General features: G+C 39.4%; 2 protein-coding genes across 3 annotated transcripts in view; one reads left to right on the forward strand and one right to left on the reverse strand.

The window, feature by feature from the left end:
• The window catches only part of LOC109312444 (catenin alpha-3-like), a 715,731-nt gene that overhangs the window by 175,152 nt on the left and 517,120 nt on the right, over window positions 1-23,459 (reverse strand). The window lies entirely within an intron of this gene.
• LRRTM3 (leucine rich repeat transmembrane neuronal 3) overlaps window positions 12,739-23,459 on the forward strand; it is a 197,403-nt gene continuing 186,682 nt past the window's right edge. Inside the window, exons 1-2 of one of the 2 annotated variants that reach the window (XM_019538474.1) lie at window positions 12,739-13,251; window positions 13,557-15,088. In XM_019538474.1, the coding sequence (XP_019394019.1) occupies window positions 13,248-13,251; window positions 13,557-15,088 (1,536 nt within the window). In that variant the 5' untranslated portion in view covers window positions 12,739-13,247. Of the gene's footprint in view, window positions 15,089-23,459 lie in introns of both variants that reach the window. The other variant, XM_019538473.1, reaches the window with a different exon arrangement.

The following is a 23,459-nucleotide window of genomic DNA, read 5'->3' on the forward strand; positions in this document are numbered from 1 at the left end:
TGAAGGACAGAAAAGGCTGGTTAAATAGCAAAGATATTTTCACTTTTTGAACCATATTTTAGACAGTATGGAAAATACTAGCCTATCTTGTGGCAGCTAACTTAAGTAAAAATATCAAATAGGTGGCAATGTGATAGATTAAATACAACCTGCATTTCAGGATATACTTACTGAGTCCAGGAAAACCAATTTTTTAAAATAAAATGCATTCACTTGTTAAAAAACAACAGCCAGGAGGTGCCGTTTGATTCACTAACCTATTTATTACAGTTAAGAATGCACTATCTAGAAACTACTGTTGCTATACTTAATGTACCAAAGTCCACTTACGATATGACAAAGAATTTAATAAATTAAAAATTGACAATCCTGCCAAATATTCTTCCCATAAAATTAAATGATAAAATATATTTCCTGCACAATAATTTGTATTTACTCATCTTTTTAAGTGTTTGGCTGCAAAACATTGTGCTAAACCTTAATGATAATTTCTGCTTCCCTGTTTTTCTTAGGGTGACTTTTTAGCTGAAACCTCAGTATTTGCAGTTTATCAGTAGTAACATCATTCTCATGAACTCAGAATGTTACACATCTCCAGGACCTAGCTGAACTACTGAAGAAAGACTACATCATTTAAGGTGCTAAAACCTGTTGTTGTGTCCATCACTGATGATAAAGAATAGAGCCCAGTACAATGCTTACTAGAGGTGTACAAAATGGGCCCTATTTGATTCAGACTCGGCCCGAATCAGGGACGGTGTTTTGATTCATGGATTCGGATCACTGTCCCTGATTCGACTCAGCCAAATCCAAATCTGAAGATTTGATGCTGATTCAGAGAATCAGCAATTCGGACATAGACACAGCTTTGAAAGTTTTTTATACATACCTTGATGTAGCAGGTGTGGCTCATGATCGCTGTGATGCTGGGGCAGATGGAGCATCCCACAGGAGCATGTATGTGGGTGGGGAGGGCCCTGCATGCTTGGCAGTGATCTCAGAAGTGGACAGGAAGTACTTCTGGCCCACTTCTGGGTTCGCTGCCAAGCAAGTGTGGGGGTCCCCCGTGCCCACCCAGCTCGGTGATTGGCCGCAGGGGGATCCTGGGTTCCCCCCACAGACCCAGGAGGCACCAGTCATGGAGCTGGGAGGATGCAGGCCCTCTGCACCCAGTGTGCTCCCAGGTGAACCAAGAAGTAGACTGTAAGTGCTTCTGGTCCACTTCCGGGTGTGCTGCCAAGCACCCTGAAGAGCCCTCTGCACTTCTGTGGGATGCTCCATCCTCCCCAGCATCACAGCATTTATGAGCCCCTGCTACCTAAATGTATGTAGAAAAGCATTTAAAGCTGTGTGTTTATGTCTGAATCACCAAATCTTTCCAAATCTCTCCAAATCGATTTGGAGGGTTCCAATTCAATACAGAGATTAAAGGGTCCCCTGATTTGATTCAGATTCAGAGATTTGGCCACTCAATCAGGCCAAATCCCCACTGAATCAAATCGGGGACCAAAGCTTCGCACAGCCCTAATGCTTACTATGATTGCAAGCAAAGGTCTGAACTGGCACTTGATTGTACTCACCACAAGCAGATTCAAATGTTGTGCCAAATAGTAAATACTCTTGGCACTAAGTTTCAGTGGTGGCTTTTCCCAAGATCAGGCATCCCCTCCTACTTTTCCTCTCTCCTTCATCACTTCCCAAAATGTGAAAAAAATAGCAGAGGAGTTGTATGAAACAAATGCTTTCTACAATAGTATATACCTATATCATTTATCCCAGGGGTGTCAAACCCACAGGCTGAATCTGGCCCATGGAGCCTTCCTAGCTGACCTGCTGTTAGTCCAGTGGGCTACAGGGAGTTGGGGATTATGGCTTCCTGAAAAATTCAGGATCCCTGGACCCAAACAGACAGGATCATTAGTAGCAGCCTAGCCCCAGCTCCAATCTGGTCCTGGAACCCAGGTTGAAGCTGCCATTCCTGCAGCCACCAATGCCTGGCCAGGCAGGGGCTGGAAACACCATGTTCTGGGCCCTGTGTCAGAGCAGGGCTGGAAACATAACTATTACTTAGGTTAAGTGGAAGTCAGAAGCAGAGGTAGCAGCTACCAAGGGATGCAGGTAGTGGGGGCCAAGGTAGCAGGGGGGCAAGTAGGGAGGATAAGTAGCAGGGGACTAGGTGCCAGGGGACAAGGGCTGCAGATTAGGCCTCTTGACTCCCCCACCTCCTGCCTTCAACATTGCCTGCCCTCCTGCAGCTGCTTTCCCTGATATCAGTAAAGGGAACAAATATAAGACAACCCTCTAATAATTAGATTCTATACATGAAAAATTATAACAAAACTATACAATTTCCATTTATAGAATTGAATTATTGGTGGGTCATCTTAAATGAAAAGTCATCTTAGATTTGGGTAAATTTCAATATGGTATTTAATTTCAGTGTTAATATATGATCATTCTTAATATTCTTCCTGATTTCCTTTGTTATGCAACCAGAAATGATGCACATTTACCTGAAAATTTCAGTATGCTTACTTTTTTTTTGGTAAATTATAATAAGCATGTTCTAATAGAATCATAGAAAATTAGTGTTGGAAGGGACCTCAGGAGGTCATCAGGTCCAACCCCCTGCTCAAAGCAGGACCATCCATAACTAGATCATCCCAGTCAAGGCTTTGTCTAGCTGGGTCTTAAAAACCTCCATGGATGGAGATTCCACCACCTCTCTGAGTAACCTGTTCCAGTGCTTTACTACCCTCCTAATGAAAAAGTTTTTACTAATATCTAACCTAAACTTCCCTTTCTACAACACTAGAACCATTGCTCCTGGTTCTGTCATCTGCCACCACTGATCCTCTTTGTAATCAACTTTCAGGTAGTTGAAAGCTACTATTAACCCCCCCTTTGTCATCTCTTCGCTAGACTAAATATGCCCAGTTCTCTCAGCTTCCCCTCAGAAGTCATGTGTCCCACCCCTTAGCCACTTTTATGGCCTCCATTGGACTCTCTCCAATTTCTCTACATCCTTCCTGTAACAGGGGGCCAAAAATGGGACATGGTACTCCAGAGGTAACATCACCTGTACTGAACAGAGAAAAAACACTTCCCTTGACCTGCCAGCAATGCTTCTACTATGCAGCCCAGTATGCTATTAGCTTTCTTGACAACAAGGGCACACTGTTGGCTCATACTCAGCTTATTATCCACTGTAGCCCCCAGGTACTTTCTGCAGAGCTGCTGCTTAGCCAGTCGGTCTGTACCAGACTGTACCAGTGCATAGGATTGTTCTATCCTAAGTGCAGAACTTTGCACTTCTCCTTATTAAACTTCATGAGATTTCTTTTGGTCCAGTCCCCCAATTTGTTGAGGTCTCCCTGAATCCTAGCCCGACCCTCCAGTAGTACCCTCTACTACTCCCTCCAGCTTGGTGTCATCTGCAAACTTGCTGAGGGTGCAATCCAACCTATCTTCCAGGTAGTTGATGAATATATTGAACAAAATTGGCCCCAGGACCAAACTTGATACTAGTTGCCAACTAGACATTGAGCCACTGTTTACTACTTTTTCAGCCTGACAAACCAGCCATTTTTCTAGCTACCTTACAATCCATTCATCCACCCCATACTTCCTTAGCTTTCCTGCAAGAATGTTGTGGGAGACAGTATCAAAAGCCTTACTAAAGTCAAGGCATATCATGTCCATTGCTTTCCCAGATCCACAGAGCCAGTCATCTCATCATCAAAGACAATCAAGTTGGCTGGGCGTGATTTGCCTTTGGTGGAACTATACTGACTGTTCCTAATCACCTTCTTCTCTTCCAAGTGCTTAGAAATGGTTTCATTGAGGATCTGCTCCACGATTTTTCCAGGGACTGAGATGAGGCTGACCAATCTGTAGTTCCCCAGAGCCTCCTTCTTCCTTTTCTTAAAGATGGACGCTAGATTTGCCCTTTTCCAATTGTCTGGGACCTCTCCCAATTGCCTAGAGTTTTATTCTTATTGTTATGACAAAGTGGGTGTTAAAAATAGAGTATTTAAATTGAGAGGGGGGGGAAATCCCAAAAATAAGCATTGCAAAATGTGCTGTTCATTTTGGTTTTGGTGCAAGAAAAAAAATAAAGTTACCCCCTCAGCATATTGCAAAACTCAGACTATTTTGAATTATGAACTGGCAATGTCATGTGTCACATTTAGAGATTTTCTTTCTTTTAGTTATCCATTTTAATTGTCTTCTCAGCATGCAGAGAAATAACATCATTTTTAACAAACAGTAGTATAGTCCTGCAAAGGATTCAAAGTAAATCCACAAAGACTAAAGTTTTTATCTTTAAATAAATTAGACCAGGACTCTGATGCTTTCATGTAAGCCAATTAAATATAGTGTGCTTTCACTTCATATCATGGAATTAAACATTTGAAAAATAGTCCAGACAATTTTACTAGGTAGGCATGACCTCAAAAAGAAGGCAAGCTACTAAGTCAGTTAAATCACATATTGTTTCTTAAAAGATTCTTTACCACATGTGTTGAAAGGGAAAGAGAGATGGCAGGATTGGATAGCTAGGAAAGAAATCTCAGCAGTAGCTTGGCTTTTTAATTAATTTAATTTTTTTTACCAAAATGGTCTAGTATATCTTTACCAGCCATAAAAGAGGCTAAGTAAAACCAGATGACAAGCTAATTAACTAACTAAAAACTGTTGATTTAATTAAAATCCTAAGCTTCTCCAAGAACACAAGAATCACAACTGGAATATCTAGCAACTACTGTAGCTGTGATCATTGAAAAAGGCTTGATTGCATTACTAAAGACTAAAGGAATCTGCAACCTTTGATGAGATATAGAACAAATATTTTCTACAGGAAAATGCCAAAAAGCAGAATTAGTGTGGAGCCAAGGAAGGAGGTGACTAAGCATGTAAGCGTAACCATTTTGAATAAATCATTTTAATGCTAGTCACAGTGTGAATGAACATAATTATATGCCTCTTAACTATGTTCATATTTTTTTCTTTCAATTGCAAATTTGCTCAACTGTCATGTTTAGTTCTCTCCTCAAGATGTTACTAATAGCATGTGTGGTAACAGATTATTCCGCCTATCTTTGGGCTTTGTACATGGCATAATTTTAACAATACAAAAAGAATCAAGCTTGAGCCTGAATTAGAATTGTATCATGGACAAGAAGGAATGCCTTTTCTTCTCATGGGCATAAGCAACACACACACACAGAAACTTCAGCTGATTTTACAGTATTTTGATAGGCCAGATGAAATCAATTCATGTAACACTTTTTAAGTGCTTGCACCTGTATGTCTGCTTATGCTCAAGAGCAATTAAATACCTAAAGTCCCTGTGGATCGAAAAGTGCTGAGCTTTCTTATCTCACTGGGTTTTGACTGGTTGAAATGAATTTCCTAGGTTCCATTAAAATAGGCAAAATATAAAAATTCATTTTCATTATTGCTTTTTTCTTGAAGGCATGGGTATGGATTTTTTAAATAAGAGCTCAGTGTTTTTGTCCTTCTGTCATCTGAAATTAAAAAGTCTTGCATTCTCATCTTTGATAGCCAAAGAATCAGAAACATTTTTTTAAAACCTGTCTCTAGGTTAAAGTAAGAAATGCTGAAACCAGAACTTGTTTATTATTTCTTTGCCTTGGATTCTGTGTTCAGTTGTGCTTCCACAGAAGATGCAACACAAATCAAAAGGAAGGCAATGGAAATGAGTAGATCAATGGAGGTATTTCTGTGTAAAGACTGAAAAGATTGTGACTCTTTAATTTAGAGAAAAGACAAATAAGAGAGGTGATAAGACTATACAAAATAATGAATGAAGTAGGCAAAGTAAAGCATGTGCTACTATTTATCCTCCCATTATACAGATGACAAATGCAACTATTCCCATTTCATTGGGAAATTGAGACTTTTGACAATATAACTAACATACCTAGGGTCACAAGGCAAGTCACTGCTAACAGCAGTATTTATATAGACTTCATGGCTTCCAGCCCTACACCTAAGTCATTAGACTACTGTCTTTGCCAACCACTCCGCTCCCAGATAGGGATGTGACAGTAGTCAATGAGGATTACTGAATGAACCTCACCTCCAATTTATGGTTAGGAGTTCAAGAAGATTCATCTGGAAAACCAAGAAGCAAATAAGTTCAAGTGAAACATCAGATGGATGACATGTCTGAAGAACTCTGCCATCTTGTAGCCACCACAGTGATCATACAGAAAGTATGTTGATATCAAATGTATGTCAGTGCTTCATATTCACAAAGAAACAACCCCAGAACTTTCAGCATCCTTGAGGGAACTGTTGAACATTACTGGATCCTCCATCTAGTGTATATATGGCTTGAGGAGCTGACTGTTCACAAAGGACAAGAATATCGGCAGAACAGTGGTAATATTCCAAGGCTAAGATCTATGCCTATGACCACATCTATGCCCCCTTGCTGTAAATCTAAGGATTGTTGATGTGCAGGCTTGTTCTTACTTGCCCACAGTTGTGATAACCCGGAGTTGAATTGTTTTAAAAGTTGCCTAAACATTTGAAATGACCGGGGGACAGCCTGAAGTTAAAAGGTTTATTTCAAACATTGTAAGCAAGCACATTGCCGCAAATGCTGACTCTGTGGTAACAAGTGCTGGGGAAAGTGGGAAGCAATGCAGATCAGTGCACTGTAACAGCCTCCTTAAGCTGCAGCTTGTGTAAAGTTGGTGGTTTGTTAATCTGAGCATGTGCAAAACAAAGGTCACATTTCGGTCAACTCAGCTACCACCAGAAACCCCCAATGAGCCCACTGACTCAAATGGGGAAGCTTCTAGAACTCTGAATTGCGCAAGTCTGAATGAGTGACAGCCAGAGGCGGAGCCATCATGAGGGAAGAAGATAAAAGGCAGACAGGAAAACGCACGCTCATCGACCCATCACCCACGGATCAAGAAAGAAGCGCCAGCTACAGAGACACGCGCCGACAACGCAGGATCCAGGGGTGGTGATATCTCTCTCTCTCTCTCTCTCTTCTTTTCTCTTTTTCTCTCAAGTTCTCCTTCCTTCTCCTTGCCTCATGTGAATGTTTCTAGTAGTGAATCTTGACCAAGGATTTTAAAGTTATTATTGAGTTAACCAAAATTAAACAGTAAATTGTTTATTTTGGGAGTGTTGTCTAACCACGCTGCACAGAGGATTGCAAAAGCACCTCTCCCTTCAGCCCACTGAGTGGGACGGGACAACAGTCCACACATAACCCAGCTCAACAATTAAGTAACAAAGACAGTTTACAGGGACCCAAAAGGCTGCCCAGGGACTGTTCTCAGGCTCTTTGCATCTGGAGTACATACTCAGGACCCCTGTAAAACATCTACACTGTCTAATTATTGGGCTTAGACACATTTTCATCAGGGACACTCCATCAGGGAGTTGGAGTGAATGAGTTGGGCTTGTTTCTCAGCTGCAGTCCCACACTCCCAGGAGGCAATACAGACCTGACCCATAAGTAGTTATCAGGAGAGTAAGGCAGCCTTAGAGGATCCAAGGCAGCTATAGAGCCTCAGCCTATCCCAGCACATTCAAAGCCAGCATGTTCAAAGACGATACTGCAGCTTTCCTATGAAATCATCCTCATCCCCCCAGAATCCCTTCTTACATACATATTCTATATGTGTGCCCCTAGGCCTCCCTATCTCCTCTCTCTTTCCCACCCCAGCACCTTTCCAAATCCTGCCTCTTACTTCCTTTTCCTATCCCTCCTACTCTTGGCAAACCCTTATCTTTGTGTCTGTACCATTTTGTCACTTTCCCACGTTCAGATCTTTACTCTGGGAGTTTATAGACTATTTGGTGCATTTACCAAACTCTAATCTTATCCTCTAAGAGCAGCAGGTTCATTTAATCAGCAGCTCCAAAAATTACAAACACATCTTATTAGACTTATCTACTCTTAATTATACAGTGATAGCACACCACAGTATCATTTAAAGGAAGCTCCTGTCACTAACCCACTTGATTCCTAGCTTCTTTATGGCTAAATACAGTGTGGTAAATGACATACTTTGCTACCTTGTGAATGAAGAAAGAGCATGCTGTACACATTTGTTAACCACAGTTCCCAATACATAAGTATACTTAAAATCCTGCAAGTGTTGTTGTATCAATGATACCTATTAGGGGTGTGCAAAATGGGCTGTATTTCATTCAGATTTGGATTTGGCCTGAATTGGAGACAGTGATTCAATTTATTGATTTGGATCACTGTCCCAATTCGATTCAGCTGAATCTGAAGATTCGATGCTGATTCGAACAATGAGTGATTCAGCCATAGACACCACTTCAAATGTTTTTTCTTCATACCTTAAGGTACCAGGCATAGCTCATGAACACTGCAAAGGTGGGGAAGATGGAGCGTCCCACAGGAGCATGGGGGTGGGGAGCGTGTGCTTGGCAGTGAGCCTGGGAGTGGACTAGGAAGTACTTCCGGTCCACTTCTGGATCCACCGCTGACCACGCTGGGGGGTGGGGCATATGCCTCCCTGGCTCAGCGATCAGCCACAGGGGGACCTGGGTGCCCCCCCAGACCAAGGAGGCACCAGTTGCCAAGCCAGGGGGGTAGTGGGGACCCCCCCTGTGTGCTCCCTGGTGAACCCAGAAGTGAACCAGAAGTGCTTCTGGTCACTTCTGGGTCTGCTGCTGAGTGCACTGGGGAGACCTCCACACTCCTGTGGGATGCTCCAGCACCCCACCATCTCAGCATTCATGAACTGCTTGGTACCTTGAGGTATGTAGACCTTTAAAGCTTAAAAACATTTAAAGCTGTGTCAATGTCCAAATCTTTGAATCTTTCCAAGTCTTTCCAAATTAATTTGGAGGGTTCCAATTTGATACAGAGAGATTAAAGGGTCTCCTGATTCAATTCAGATTCAGAAATTTGGCCAACAAATCGGGTCAAATCTCCACTGAATCAAATCAGGGACCAAAACTTTGCACAGCCCTAACACTTATGGCTACAAAACAGATAAATTCATTATGCGGTTGGGCATGAAAAATTACATCAAGTGTGGCTTTTAGAGGGTCATTACTAATTTAAAAATGTATACTGACAAAATCCTTAATCCCAAAAACCACATTTTCCAGAGGGCGCCTGAAGGATCCGGAGGGTGGATGATGGAAAGAAATTGAAAGTGTAGAGCAGTGCTGGGTTAAGGAGAATCAGATTAACCCCTAATAATCATCAATTCCTTGTCCTGATAGACATATTTTAAGCACTTACATTTGTCTTACTTACTGTTTTGTCTCACTCTCTCATTCACAAGGTCTTGCAAATCATATATTTTTGCAAGCTATCATCCTGTCTCTATCCTTGATAGAGATCTTTCAGAGAAAATAGCTACTATTTCTTGTTATGGGCAATTTTAATAGACTAAAAATATACAAGGTTGGATCATCTTAATTTTTATAAATTCCCCCAAATTCTGACTGGTCATACAAAGCCTTCTCATACAGTTTTTATGTTGAACATAAGGTGCTTGATTCACCCCAGTACATTTGCCTCTGTTGGCTCTGAGTCAGGGTGGTAGTTACAGTTTTTGGAAGAATATGCAACTTCTTTATCTTCCGGAGTTTTTGTGGCATTTTCCTGAGTACAATGCCTGATGAAACCTTCAAGACTGACAGTTTCTAGCTCCACTTGTTTAATTACAAAAATTATTCCCCATGGTCTGGAACACGATGGAAAATTGATAATGTGCAGTAAGTTAACCGGAGTATGACTAACCTCAACATTCAGATTCAACCTTGCAGAATATTAATTTATACATTTATCATTAATTTATACTTTATCACATTTTGCATTACTTGTGTACAGACACTAATACACTTTAGGCACCCAACATTTGCAACAGAGTTGCTGCTGTTACAAAAACTGAATGCAATAACATTTGGGCCCAATTTTGAGTTGTGTGTTAATTAGGAGGTAACTTCATTGACATAAATGAAGTTGTATAATTTCTGTAAACAAGACAAGAAATAGGCCAAGCATGTAAACATTCAAGAGTCTCTCATAACTGAAATAAAGTTGGGATTTCAGTTAAAGTCTCTTTGCCTGAAAAATATTTTGCTTTGTGATGATTTTCGGTGAATTAAGTCTCATACTAGAACTAAATTTGTTCCCATAACTGAAAAGAAGCTGTTTAACTCTCTAAAGAAGTGGTTCTTAGCTTTTTTCAAAAGCTCAAGGCACCCCTTGGAAAATGCTAGTTATTAGTTTTCACTTTTTTTTTTGAATACCAAAAAATAATGCAGAAATTTTTCTGTTGCAAATAACTCGGTCAGAATATTTTACAGGGTCTTGTTACACATTGCACTTTGAGCTGCTCAGATGTTGATCAGTGCTAGTGCTTGTGCTAGGCTGAGTCTGGAGTTGTCACACCTTTAGACTAAAAACCTTTTCTGGCTGTTCCCCATATACACACCTGTGACTTGCCACTAAAGGGCTGGCGAGTAGGGGCCTAACTAGGAGCTACAGTCATGAGTTGCCATGACAGGGTTGGTAAGCCTGGATAGGCTTCTATCCCTGCTCTAGGTGGAGGGGTGTGAGAGATGGGTTGGGGGTGGGAGGCAGGAACATGAAGCTGGGAGGTGGAGAGTTAATGGGATGGGGGTAGGTAATGAAATGGGAGGTGGAAAGGAAGGGGAATGGAGGAAGGGTGGTGAAATGAAGGAAGCCAGCCACTGAAGAATATAATAGAAATTTTAAAAATAATTTAAAAGGAAATAAAGAGGAAGTATATCGAAGAAGGTCTCATGTTTTAATGAATTGGGATATGAGATTGGGACATGGAGGGTGCTGGTCATGCTTCCTGGGATAGTTGGGAGCTAAGAGTGGTGAAAGAAGGCACTTTTGGGACAGCCACAGCCCCACCCCAGGAAGGAAGCCCCAGCTCATGAGGACCTGATATGGCCCCCTTCCTTGTCCCCCCCTCCCCTCCATCTCATTCAGTTCCCACTCCTAGACCCATGCATGCCCTGTGACCTGGCTAACTGACATGCTCTGCAGGCTGTTTGCATGGGGTTGCATCCTTGCAGGTGGGAAGGTCACAGTCCGAGAGGCAGGAGAGGTAGTTGGCTTGGTCATCTCATGGTTAAGGACTGGCCATAGTCTATTATATTTCTTCATTTCCTTTAAATATTTACAAAAGTAAGAAGATTTCCTTAAGTTTTTATGTAAAATTAAAGACTTAGTCAATCATGTTTTCATTTGGAATGCAGAGGCCAAGTACAGACCTTATATTTTTACCAGTCTAAGCGATTGGAAACCAGTCTAAACCCATAACAGAACAGAGGTTTGTCACACACAGACTAGTCTAAAAATGGCAGTACCTGTTCTAAAATAGACCTGGATCAATGTGCACTCAAACTTAATTGATTTGGTTAAACTAGCTCCCTCGTTGATTCAAATTAGGTCACTGTCTGCTGGCATCCCAGGCTCCTTTGTGATCCCCTGTTGCCCTCCCCCACACCCTCTGGAGGGAAGCATGCTCACCCATGCCTGGCAGCCCAGTCATGGGGCTGCACCCAAGCACAGGGGTTCTCCTGGGCTCCATGTCAGGGGTGCATGTACATCATATGGTGCTTCATGACAAGGTGCAGGGGCACAGCCCAGACACATTGGTGCCTAGGTGCTGGGGTTCGTACATGGGAAAACAGATGAATCCCTTCCCCACTCCTGCTGCCTGCCTATGGCTGACAGATGTCTGTGGCTGATAGATGATGCAGCAGAAGGTTTGGGGTGTGAGCACCTGTGCCATGCCCAGCAGCCAATCAGGGGTGGGCCTAGGTGTTTGGCTGTGACTGGCAGCCTCCAGCAGCCCAGGGAACCCATGGGACATACTGAGAGGCGTGCAGGAACACCCCAAACCTGCTGCCCCCAGCCAGTACAGGCAGCCTGTGACTCCTCCCCTTCCCCACCCCCTACCCCCACCAAAGGGCGAATGTGTGTTCTGTTCGCTATTACACCTTGGGCTTTTTTAAGGTCTGTACCAAGTCACAATCAGCCAGATTAGACTGCAGATCAAATCTAGTTGGTTCACATGTTTTCAAAATGTGTACAGTGTCAGTTTTTACAGAATCTCTCTTTTGCTTAAAACTGTTCATTCTTCAGAACAAAGTGATGGCAAGTTATGTATAAAAGAAACCAGGACTTTTCCTCTAGCCTCCTGTATTGTGTCTTTTAAAAAGAGAAAAGGCAAAATGTCACCCTCAAAACAATTTTCATGTTATAAATGAACTCTCCTTGCTGTAATACTTAACTAAATACATAGTAAGGACCTGATGCTGCACTGAAAAATAGTGAATCATTGTGAAGAGCTTTTGTGCGTGTATGAGACATGTAATGAAAAGAAAAGGGAAAAAAAACGGTTACAAATGTTTTGTCAGCCATTCAAATAAAAGTCTGAGCAGCACATGCTGATCTGTTAAGGACTCAAAAAAGATTTTGCGAAAAAGCAATAGAAACTGGAAGATTTGGAAACTTCAATCTATTTCCCTAGTTTACACTAAACCTGACTAGTCTGTTCCTATTTAGTGGCTTAAAACAATCATTCATTTCCCAGCAAAGCTTATCCATTTGCAAGATAAAAGGAAGACGTATCTGCACATGCCCATAATATTCTTCACCACTGGGGGCAGCTTTACATAAGACTGCATTCACTGAAACCAAAGCAACAGTCGGAGGAGCTTTCAGAACGACAGTATGCAGAAGTGAACAGAGCTTGTTCATTGTACAGGGTTATTCTGCCTTCTGTGCTCCAAAGCAGCTTCGTAGCTGGATTGGGTGCTAACTATGAGAACTGCTGTGCTATGGAATACAGATTTGTGAATCCATATAGCTAAAGGTTGTTTGGAGGAATCTAGCATGCTTTCCTATAAAGAGAGATTTTAAAAAGCCAGGTTTCTAACTGTAAAGATGCAAAAACGTAATATCCATGAAGATCCTATTACCTAGGAAGAATTTGACATTTTCCTGTGAATGCTGTATTGGGATTTATTTATTCTTGGAGTGTTCTGCATGGCTGGCAAAGAATAATGTTCCAAAATCGGTCCATCTCCCAAGGGGTCCAATTTTTCTTCCTGGGTGTCAGCAAGCCCTGACTCACTACAGTGCAGCTGACAGGGGCTGTCATGCTTGTGGCACCCTAACCAAAAACAAAAGACCTAAGGACGACCTTTGAACAACACAAAGAATGGGTATGTTTTTTCATGTTTTTTTTATATACAGTGCATAGTCTCTGCATAGACCCAGCTTCAATTACTCTATAGACCTACCTTGATGTGATGATTTATTATTATAGTTAAATTGTCTAGGGATTACATTTTTAAACTTATTTTACAATATATACAAAGATTTTTTAATTGAGTAAAAGAAAATAACATACAGAGTAGTTGTTGAGCTAGGAATTTTTACGATTATATAAAATAATATTTTAGCATGATTGGGAAAACAATGACTGATCTTTGGAGGGATAACTTTTCTAAGCTGTTTTTATTTCCAGGTTTCAATGTAATTAGGCTACTGAGCGGATCAGCTGTAGCTCTGGTAATAGCCCCTACTGTATTACTGACAATGCTTTCTTCTGCTGAACGAGGATGCCCTAAGGGCTGTAGGTGTGAAGGCAAAATGGTATATTGTGAATCTCAGAAATTGCAGGAGATTCCCTCGAGTATATCTGCTGGTTGTTTAGGTTTGTCCCTTCGATATAACAGCCTCCAAAAACTAAAATACAATCAGTTTAAAGGTCTTAATCAACTCACCTGGCTCTATCTAGACCATAACCACATCAGCAATATTGATGAAAATGCTTTCAATGGAATACGCAGACTAAAAGAGTTGATCTTGAGTTCCAACAGAATCTCCTATTTTCTTAATAATACCTTCAGACCTGTGACAAATCTCCGGAATTTGGATCTGTCATACAACCAGCTGCAGTCTCTGGGATCTGAACACTTCAGGGGGTTAAGAAAGCTGCTGAGTTTACACTTGCGATCCAATTCTCTAAGAACCATCCCTGTTCGAATATTTCAAGATTGTAGGAACCTTGAACTGTTGGACCTGGGTTACAATCGGATCCGAAGTTTAGCAAGAAATGTCTTTGCAGGCATGATCAGACTGAAGGAGCTTCACTTGGAGCACAATCAATTTTCTAAGCTCAACCTGGCACTTTTTCCAAGGCTAGTCAGCCTTCAAAACCTTTATTTACAGTGGAATAAAATCAGTGTGATAGGACAAACGATGTCCTGGACCTGGAGCTCATTACAAAGGCTTGATTTATCTGGCAATGAAATAGAAGCTTTCAGTGGACCTAGTGTTTTTCAGTGTGTGCCCAATTTACAGCGCCTCAACCTGGATTCAAACAAGCTCACATTTATTGGTCAAGAAATTTTGGATTCTTGGATATCCCTTAATGACATCAGCCTTGCTGGGAATATATGGGAATGCAGCAGAAACATTTGTTCCCTTGTAAACTGGCTAAAAAGTTTTAAAGGGCTGAGGGAAAATACAATTATCTGTGCCAGCCCCAAAGAGCTGCAAGGGGTGAATGTTATTGATGCAGTGAAAAACTACAGCATCTGTGGAAAAAGTACTACAGAGAGGTTTGAATTAGCAAGAGCTCTCCCAAAGCCAACATATAAACCAAAACTCACCAGGCCTAAACATGAGAGCAAGCCCCCTCTCCCTCCAACTATAGGAGCTACTGAATCCAGCTCAGAACCCGAGCATGACACCGAACACATCTCCTTTCATAAAATTATAGCAGGGAGTGTAGCCCTTTTCTTGTCTGTGCTTGTGATCCTGCTGGTAATCTATGTGTCATGGAAGCGTTACCCAGCCAGTATGAAGCAGCTGCAGCAGCGTTCTCTCATGAGAAGGCACAGGAAAAAGAAAAGACAGTCACTGAAGCAAATGACCCCGAGTACACAGGAATTTTATGTAGATTACAAACCTACCAACACTGAAACCAGTGAGATGCTGCTGAATGGAACAGGACCCTGCACGTATAACAAATCAGGCTCCAGGGAATGTGAGGTATGAACCATTGTGATAAAAGAGCTTTTAAAAGCTGGGAAATAGTGGTGCTTTATTGAACTCTATTGACTATAAAGGGAACGTTTTTCTCACTTTTCTGGCACAGCACTTCCATGTCACTTTTTTGTACATTCATAATACTGGTCATTTTACTCCCATACATAATCAGCTAATTGAAATTTAAATACTGCAATCAATGTGAAGCCAGTGCCTAAGCTCTGGTTTAATACAATACCTATTGTACAGACCCTCTATTGATTTCATTAAAGTCTCACTTGTTTTTAAACAGAAAACTTCTTTCATAACTAATCCACTACATCTGTAGTGAGTGTGTTTCTGTTTAGGCAGAAAAATGTCAGCATTGCAAAAGAACCCCAAATCCATCTTCTGAAATTCACTTTCTGAATCAAAGACACATTAAATGGCCCAGGTACCGTAGCTTTATATGAATTCTATGACTTGCTTGAGCTTAGGGATGATGCAGAAACAGCCCTGAAATAATGCCTGATTTTTATTCACTGCAAGACATGATAGAAAGCAAGTAGTAAGTTAAAGCAATGTTTCAGATGAGTGTGTGTTACACAGGAAGCTAAGAGAAGAGAAACCAAAGCTTAATTTTAAAAATAAGAAAGAAAAGGCCCAGAAAAATGCAGAATGGGGATTACTATCCTGTTTTTAGAGCTGATAGTGGCTAATTGAAACCTGTTCATGTCTCTTCATATAAAAGGTGCCAGTGTTTATCCCTTCTTACATCCAGTTGCCTTTCAGAAAGTAGTCAAAAGGCATTCATTAAACAAGGAGTAGAAATTCCTTATTGATGCAATTAGAGGAACTCAAATGTGCAGTAGCAAAGGCAAGACCACTTCCTGCACACATTTGAGCGCTCATTAAAAATTCTCTTTTCAAGACTGTCAAAGACATTAATGTAGTTGATGAAACAATTAAATATATTATTTTCTTCTATTTCTTTTTATCTGCTGAGCTGTGCTTGTTAGTATTTCATGATGTACCTGTTAGTATTCCATGATGTGCTTTGCTTTCCACATCACCCACCTAGTAACTAAATGAAGCTTCAAATACTTAAAAAGCCAATCATGGTACATTTTAGAAACACACAACTGGAAAGAGCTTTCAGTAAATACCGGTCATTCTCCATTCTAAATAAGAATGTATCAGAAAGAGCCTAAAATCGGTGACAAATGATTTATTTCTCTTATCATAACCCTGATGATATTACAAGAATTTATAGATATTCATTTTTAATGTAAAGTAATTCATCATTATGTTTCTGGACAAAATCCTGATGAACCTGGACATCAATTGCTTTATGTCCCTCAACATCACTGACAAAATTTTATTGATTACTGAACAAAATATGATCTGCTGTGTTTTAAAATTATTTACAGTCCTCACATTTTTATATGGTCTTTTAAGCATCACAGTTATTTTTCATCTGTGGAAAAATGCAGCATAACCTTCTACAGGTTCAGCTGGTCAGTAATTTAACTAACTCTGTTTTGTAACTTGATTTCGATTAGCAGACTGCATGTCTTTGACCACCTGGGAGTGAGTGTTTCGACAAAGCAGTTTCACTGCAGTAGATTAGAAAAAGCAAAATCTTCAAGAGGGCATTCTGTTGGACCATTTGCTTATTGGGAAAAATAACCAAAGCAAACTACCTTGAACTACACTAGACACAATGAAAATGAGGTCATAGGGTATTATTTAAGCAACACTCATGCACTTAATCATATTTTTGTAAAATGAAACTGTATTTTATTTTTGAAGGACTGCAGAAAGAAAATAATTGAGATTGGATGGTGCCTAGTATACAAAAACATATAGTACTGGTATTCTAGGTTTTGGAGTACAAACAGTCTTAGATTCCAAGGTTAATAATAATATAAGTGGCTGGTGCACTTTGGATTGCACCAATAAATATATGAAATCAAGTTGTAGTTTTGAAAGCTATAGAAAAAGAATCAGTAAAAATGAACAATTCTAGGCTAGATAATGGACTAACTTTTACCAGTCAATCTTGTTTATAGCTGTACTGAAGGATTAATTTTTGCCATAAATACAGCATTAGTCATCTTGACTATGCTCTTTGGCTTCTCCAGTACCCGCAGTGGTGACTAACACTACATGCATCCAAACAGAAAAAAAAATTATATTACCAAAAAATAAAAGCATAAAGGTACATTTACAGCTCTTCTTGATACTGGGGTACAAGGTATATTTAGAATATATATTTCATGTTATTAATTTAGGATTGTTTCTATATGAAAATATTCAATCCATGTTCCAAGCAACTTTATGTCCTTGGTGAAGAATGTTGTCAAATGAGTTGTCATATATTTATTTCCATGTTTTTATGTCTTATTCCTGCCCCTTTAAAAATACTAATGATTGCCAGCATAGAGGGAAAAACATGCAGAATCAGAAGTTACTTGAGATTAACTTTAGGTGCGTCTATAAAAGAATTTGTAATAGAAACAAAACTGGGGACAGATATGGAGCCTTTCGAAGCATCAAGCAGTGAAACCATTATCACTAGCTACATCAGCAATGTTTAAGACAATAATGATAATTCAACATATTACAGACCAGACCAAAAGGACAATTAATGCAATTATTATATTAAAGATGCCTAACAGTCTATATATTTACCCATGTTTTCAGTGGCAAATATAAATAAATGAATGTATAATTATCAATCTAATTATCTGATAAAGAATCTGCTAGCCTGCAGAGTATAAATGTCCATTGCCAGTAATATTCCTCTGCACAGCAAAAAGAGCTGAGTTGAATAGTGATTATTAAATCCAGTTCTGGTGGCAATGGATTATAAAATGGTTTCATCCAGCCTCAAGCCATGGAGGAGCATGTTAAAAACCCCAAGTTTTAACCTACATAAAGGCCACATAAAGGCCACATAGACTAAGCCAGTTGTAACTCAATTTTACCATAACACACTTGATTGCAAGTTTTGCTTTGTGCATGTACACAGTAGTCCAAGAGTAAAAAAATCCAACAATCTTGCAGGAAATTTTCTACCTTTCAGAGTGAATTCCACTGAATAACATTAAGTTCCTGAGGGAGGGGAGATAGAGGCTTTCCTGTTCCTGAAATACATAAACATTAAAGGCTTCAAGATTATGGCCAGAACTGTTCTCTTTTTTTTGTCTCAAATTTTTATAGTCCATATTCTGGCCCATATTTTCCTCATTTTATGGGCTTTTAGTGCCACTCTGGAACAAAACTACTTTAAATCCTGCTTCTGAATATTTATATTAAATAGCAGACACACCAGGTGAAATGCAACTATAGTGGACTTATAGGAAAAAAAATGCAGAACCTACTTTGAAAAAGGGCTGTGTGGTCTGAATGGTCTTCATGACCTGGAAAATCCTAGCTGCTCCAATTTTATGTGAGGGACCTAAAGTATCCCAAGACATCTTAGGACTAAGGGAACAGCAGCTTGGTTTCAAACTGTTATTGCCCCCTCACATTTCTTTTCTTCAACTGCATTAATGACTGTATTATCACAACTTGGGACCTTGGATCCATTGCTCCAGATAAAATATGATATATCCTGTGCTTATCTTCTGATTTTGCTTTCCTTGGTGCTTCACTGTGGACATGTCTACACATGCTCCTGACTGTGCAGTTGGTACTGTGCAATCATTTAGTATTTGCTTTAGCAGTTGGTACTGCGCAGTCCGAGTGGCGCACGGGTCATTTTTGACCCACCAGCTCATTGCTACTACGTAGTAGCAGCGGCATAATGGTTAATGCTCACCAACTCCACGTCACTGTAGTGACAAGCTACGGTGACATAGCTGGTTGCTATGGCGACATAGACATGACCTGGAAATAGCTACAAAGCCAGTGGAATTATTTCTAAAATTATTTCAAAAGCCTTAAATGAGGTCAGGACCTCTTTATTAGACACTGTTAACCACACGGCAAGAGAAATTCCCTGCCTCAGAAAGCTTACAATCTATATAGAGTAGACAGAAGGCAGGTGAGAGGGTAAACAGCAACAGAAAGGACAAATTTGCTCAAGATAGTTGAGTTATTAGTTGAGTGATAGATCTCAGGAATGAAACCATGCCTCCTGACTCCAAAGACATTCCCATAACCACTGGACTACCTTGTCTCTCAATTATGGGATTAATATACCATTCATTAAATCCTTGAACATCCAAATGATCTCTTAGACTAACAAAATAATGACTATTAAGTGTGCATTATCTGTCAAAAATATTCTATATGTCAAGCAAATTGAAGTAAATTAGTGATTCTAATATGTTGTGTTGAGAGCTTACATCCTGAAATAGCATAGCAAATAACAATGAGAACCAGTAGCTTGCTACTAATACTGAATGTAAACTTTTTTATTTTCTGGTATGTTTTCATTACTTGCCATCTGCATGTAGAAGGGTTACACTTTAGGGTTTGGTAAAATTTTTTATGGCGTGTCCTAGGAAATCCTAGTATACAAATGTAATTTAAAGAGAAATTAATGTATAGCACTCCTAAAAAAGCAATTAGAAAGTTTTAAATAGTTCACTGTTTAAATAGTTTCTAACAGTTCTTTGTAAGTCAGCCACCCAACTCTAGATAAATATTCCCTTAGCTGAATTTCTGTGGAACAACAATGACATCCAGTGGCTGGTAGATTAATCACAGTTTTTACTCTGTTTCAGTTTACAGTTAGATGCACTTTTACTTAGTTTATCTTTTACTACACAATTTGAGAGTAGCATATACTTTCTATCCATTTGTATAGTCAAATATTTTCTTGAACTATACTTTCATTTCTTTCATATGTTTCTATAAAAGCTCAATCTCACTTAATTAATTGAAAGAAGGAAAGTAAGAGTATATAACAGCTAGCAAGATATATGAAAAGGTGTGAGGACTTATTGTTATTACATGCCTAGGACAGTAATGAGTTAGAAAATAAAGACTCATATACTTCATCAATACAAACCAAGGACAAGAGTTTAGTTAAAAGTATTATTATGTATTTAGAAAGCACCTTTAACTAGTATCAAGAGACCCTTATGCCAGATTCAAAGCACCACAACATCTTCAACATTTTAAAAAAATGATAAATGGCAAACTGAAGGGAATCCCTACCAGCTTTCAGCTGAGTTAGGAAAAAAAGATCACCTGGAAAATGCAAAAGGTACACAACATATAACAATGATGTGGAGCATGAGGTCCAGGCATTAAAATAAACCTGAATCAAATTTACAGAAATGACTAATCCAAGGAATGGAAGACTTATTAATTCCATTACTATGTTTCATATGAATCTATATACATCAAATACCTTTCCAAACATTAATTAATTTAGCATATCCTAATATTAGCGTATTAACTCTATTCAGCACTAAACTACCACAACCTCAGAAACATGCAGGCAGTGTCATAGCTTCTTGAAGCACAAGTTAACAGCAGGAAATTAAAAACTGGTTATATCCTGGCCCTACTGAAATAGTAAAAGCTTTGCCATGGACTTCAAGGCCAGGATTTCACCCAGTGTATTCATATGAAAAGGCATATTTAAAGACAACAGAACTACTTGAATTTGGATTGAGTTAGATCATTAGTATTACTATTTACATCATCGTGAAAAATGCTATGAACTCTTCAATGACCAGAGGGTTTTGCTGCCTTTGATTTTGCATTTGGTCACACAGACAGCACCTTTGGACTACAATATCTTTAACAATATGCTGAGGCACTCATTCTGCTCTGACTTGGAACACAATAATTTTTATAGATTTCTATGTATATAGGTATGTGTTTGAACATCTTCATTAGGTCACTGATTTCCAGTGATGAATTTCTCCCATTGGCCCATGCTAGTTTTGAGGCTATCAGAGAAAAAATTATATGGCTACAGATTTTAATTTTCATCAACATGACATTCTGAGGTTGTTGTAATCACAAGGTGACATCAGAACAGCAGAGTACCAAGAAAAATGTAGGCAAGTGAAGGAATGAAGGGAGTGTGGCCCAGGGATGTCAGTAGTTCACAGGATGGCAACTAATTATGGGCCAGTATTTTAACAAACAGTTCAAGGTAGAAAATTTCACATTTCAGAAACTAATCACAACTTGATTAAAATAATGTTGAGTGTGTACTGATGAATGAGTGTGTACTGTTTATTAACAGTTGTCATGTGAAATGCAGCAGCATTCCCTGTAATGTTATAACTTGCATTATGTTCCAAATCATGGTGTGGTAACTCCTGCTAAAACTTGAATTTTTATTGGAAGCTACTGCAGGTGTTTCCACATAACAGAATTGGACATGGTGTGCTCAAGAATTGGAATGAATGAATCTTACAGCAAGAAAAATATTGGGGTAAAGAACCTGTATAGAGAAATGGGTTTCGGGCATTTCTTCAAATATTTTTTAAAATATTTATTTAAATATTTATTTCTGAAGAATTCCTCTTTAGTTATCTGGGCATATATAAGTATATAGGCAATTTGATATCTGACTTACCTTAATTTAGAAAAAGTGTTTTGTAGGGATGCTTACAGGTCAACTCAACTCAACAATCTAAATGCTTTGTGCCTCACTTGGCACATCTACACAAGACATTTACTTTGGAGTTGCCTAATTAGCTCCACAGTAAACCTCTCAGCATCTACATGTGCAGTGCTATTAGGACAGAGTAAGCTAATTAACTCTGCAGTAGGTTAGTACTTGTAAATACAAGTACTATCCTATGACAGAGTTTTACTCCACTGTCAGGTACATGGAAATGCTGATAGGGCTGGCTAGGGTACAAGGGGCCATGCACTGGCTAGCTGACCACCTCTACCTTCTTTCAGCTGGGGCTGATCCAACCCAGCTTAATGTACTGTGGGCAACAGTGGTACCCAGGAGTACATTCAAACATGGAGCAATAAACTCCAGTGCAATATGCACCCGAGTTTATTGTTGTGTATGAAAAGCATGTGCACCCATTTTTCTGGATACCTATCAAAGAATGGTTTTGGTTACCTATCACAGAATGAGTGATAATACTATCTAGATGAATCACCAATGATGTAATCTTACTGCTAGCTGTACTGTCTTCTAGACACAATTCAGTAATTAATGTCTATATTTCAGGCTATCACATAGAGTGTATAGATACTAAAAGTGTTCTCAGTGACAAGAATATTGCTGGTAGTAATATTTGGGTATTGGTTCTCTAAATATTTATAGAACAGTTTGTGGCAACATAAAGCCCCATGGGGTTACAATGTGGGTTTTCAAATAAATTTCCACCCCTTTTTGGAGGCTAAATAGTTGGACTTTTTTCAATGAGCTTCTCCACATTCCTGCTTATGTTGGCTTGGCTGCAATACAAAGGTACAAATGAGCAGTTCAAAGACTGAAAAGGGAGATTGCAAAGAAGGTGGGGGTTTTGATTAATAAAAAGTGAAGGTTAAAAGTTTTTTTTTTTCTGGAGAGCATAGCTAACTTCAAAGAAAACTTTAGTTAGATGAATTCTAAAATTCAGAATACTGCATTATCAGAAACCTGTCCTTTGATCCATAAACCAAATCTTATAGTTACCCAAAATCACTTATTTTTATTCTTCTTTATTTTCAAATATGTTAAGAGCAAAACTACACTCAGGCAAGCAGTCTAAAAGGGATTGGGTGAAATGGCCACTGGAGGCAGTCTTGGCCATTTCCCATCATTTTCCATTTTTAAAATGCATGAAATTGTTTTGAAGCTGATGGCTGGGGTCCTATGGAAACACAATCTTTATCTTCATCCATTTAATGATGGGTTCTTTGCTTGTTTCCGAGGTTTTTGTTTGCTTTCATAATCGTAGGTGCAGATTTTCAAAGTTGTAAACAGAATTTAAATATCCAGTTGGTGTTTATGCCACAACCTTTCTACCCAAAAGCTCTCAACTGGATTTGTACCTAAGATCTACACAAAGTAGGAACCGATAGACTTTATTTGGAAGGGCAATCTAAGCGAGTCTGCTTTACTGCTGACTTTGGCAAGTGTCAGAGGTACTGGGAAGAAGTTATGCATCAATGGTGTATTAAGTAGCAGCGTGTATCTTATCTCCATTAAGTGCTTAGCTTTTTATATGCAAAAAATTTAAAATAGTGTATGTTTAAAGGAATAAGAACCTCTACCTTTCTCTTTTCCTCTACTTCGTTCTTTGCATCATTCCTCCAACCCACTTTTTCTTGCCTGATCTCCATTAGGTGTCCAACTGATTCCTGTATACCCTTTTTCCTTTGGGTGTCTGTACACAAGCCCAAAGGTTGTTCCAATGTGCTGTAATTACAGCGCATCAGAGCAGAATCAATTCAATCAAGTCTGCTGGAG

The sequence above is a fragment of the Crocodylus porosus genome, unplaced genomic scaffold, assembly GCF_001723895.1.
Source record: "Crocodylus porosus isolate Cpor-Errol unplaced genomic scaffold, CroPor_comp1, whole genome shotgun sequence".
In the NCBI taxonomy this organism is placed as follows: domain Eukaryota; kingdom Metazoa; phylum Chordata; order Crocodylia; family Crocodylidae; genus Crocodylus; species Crocodylus porosus.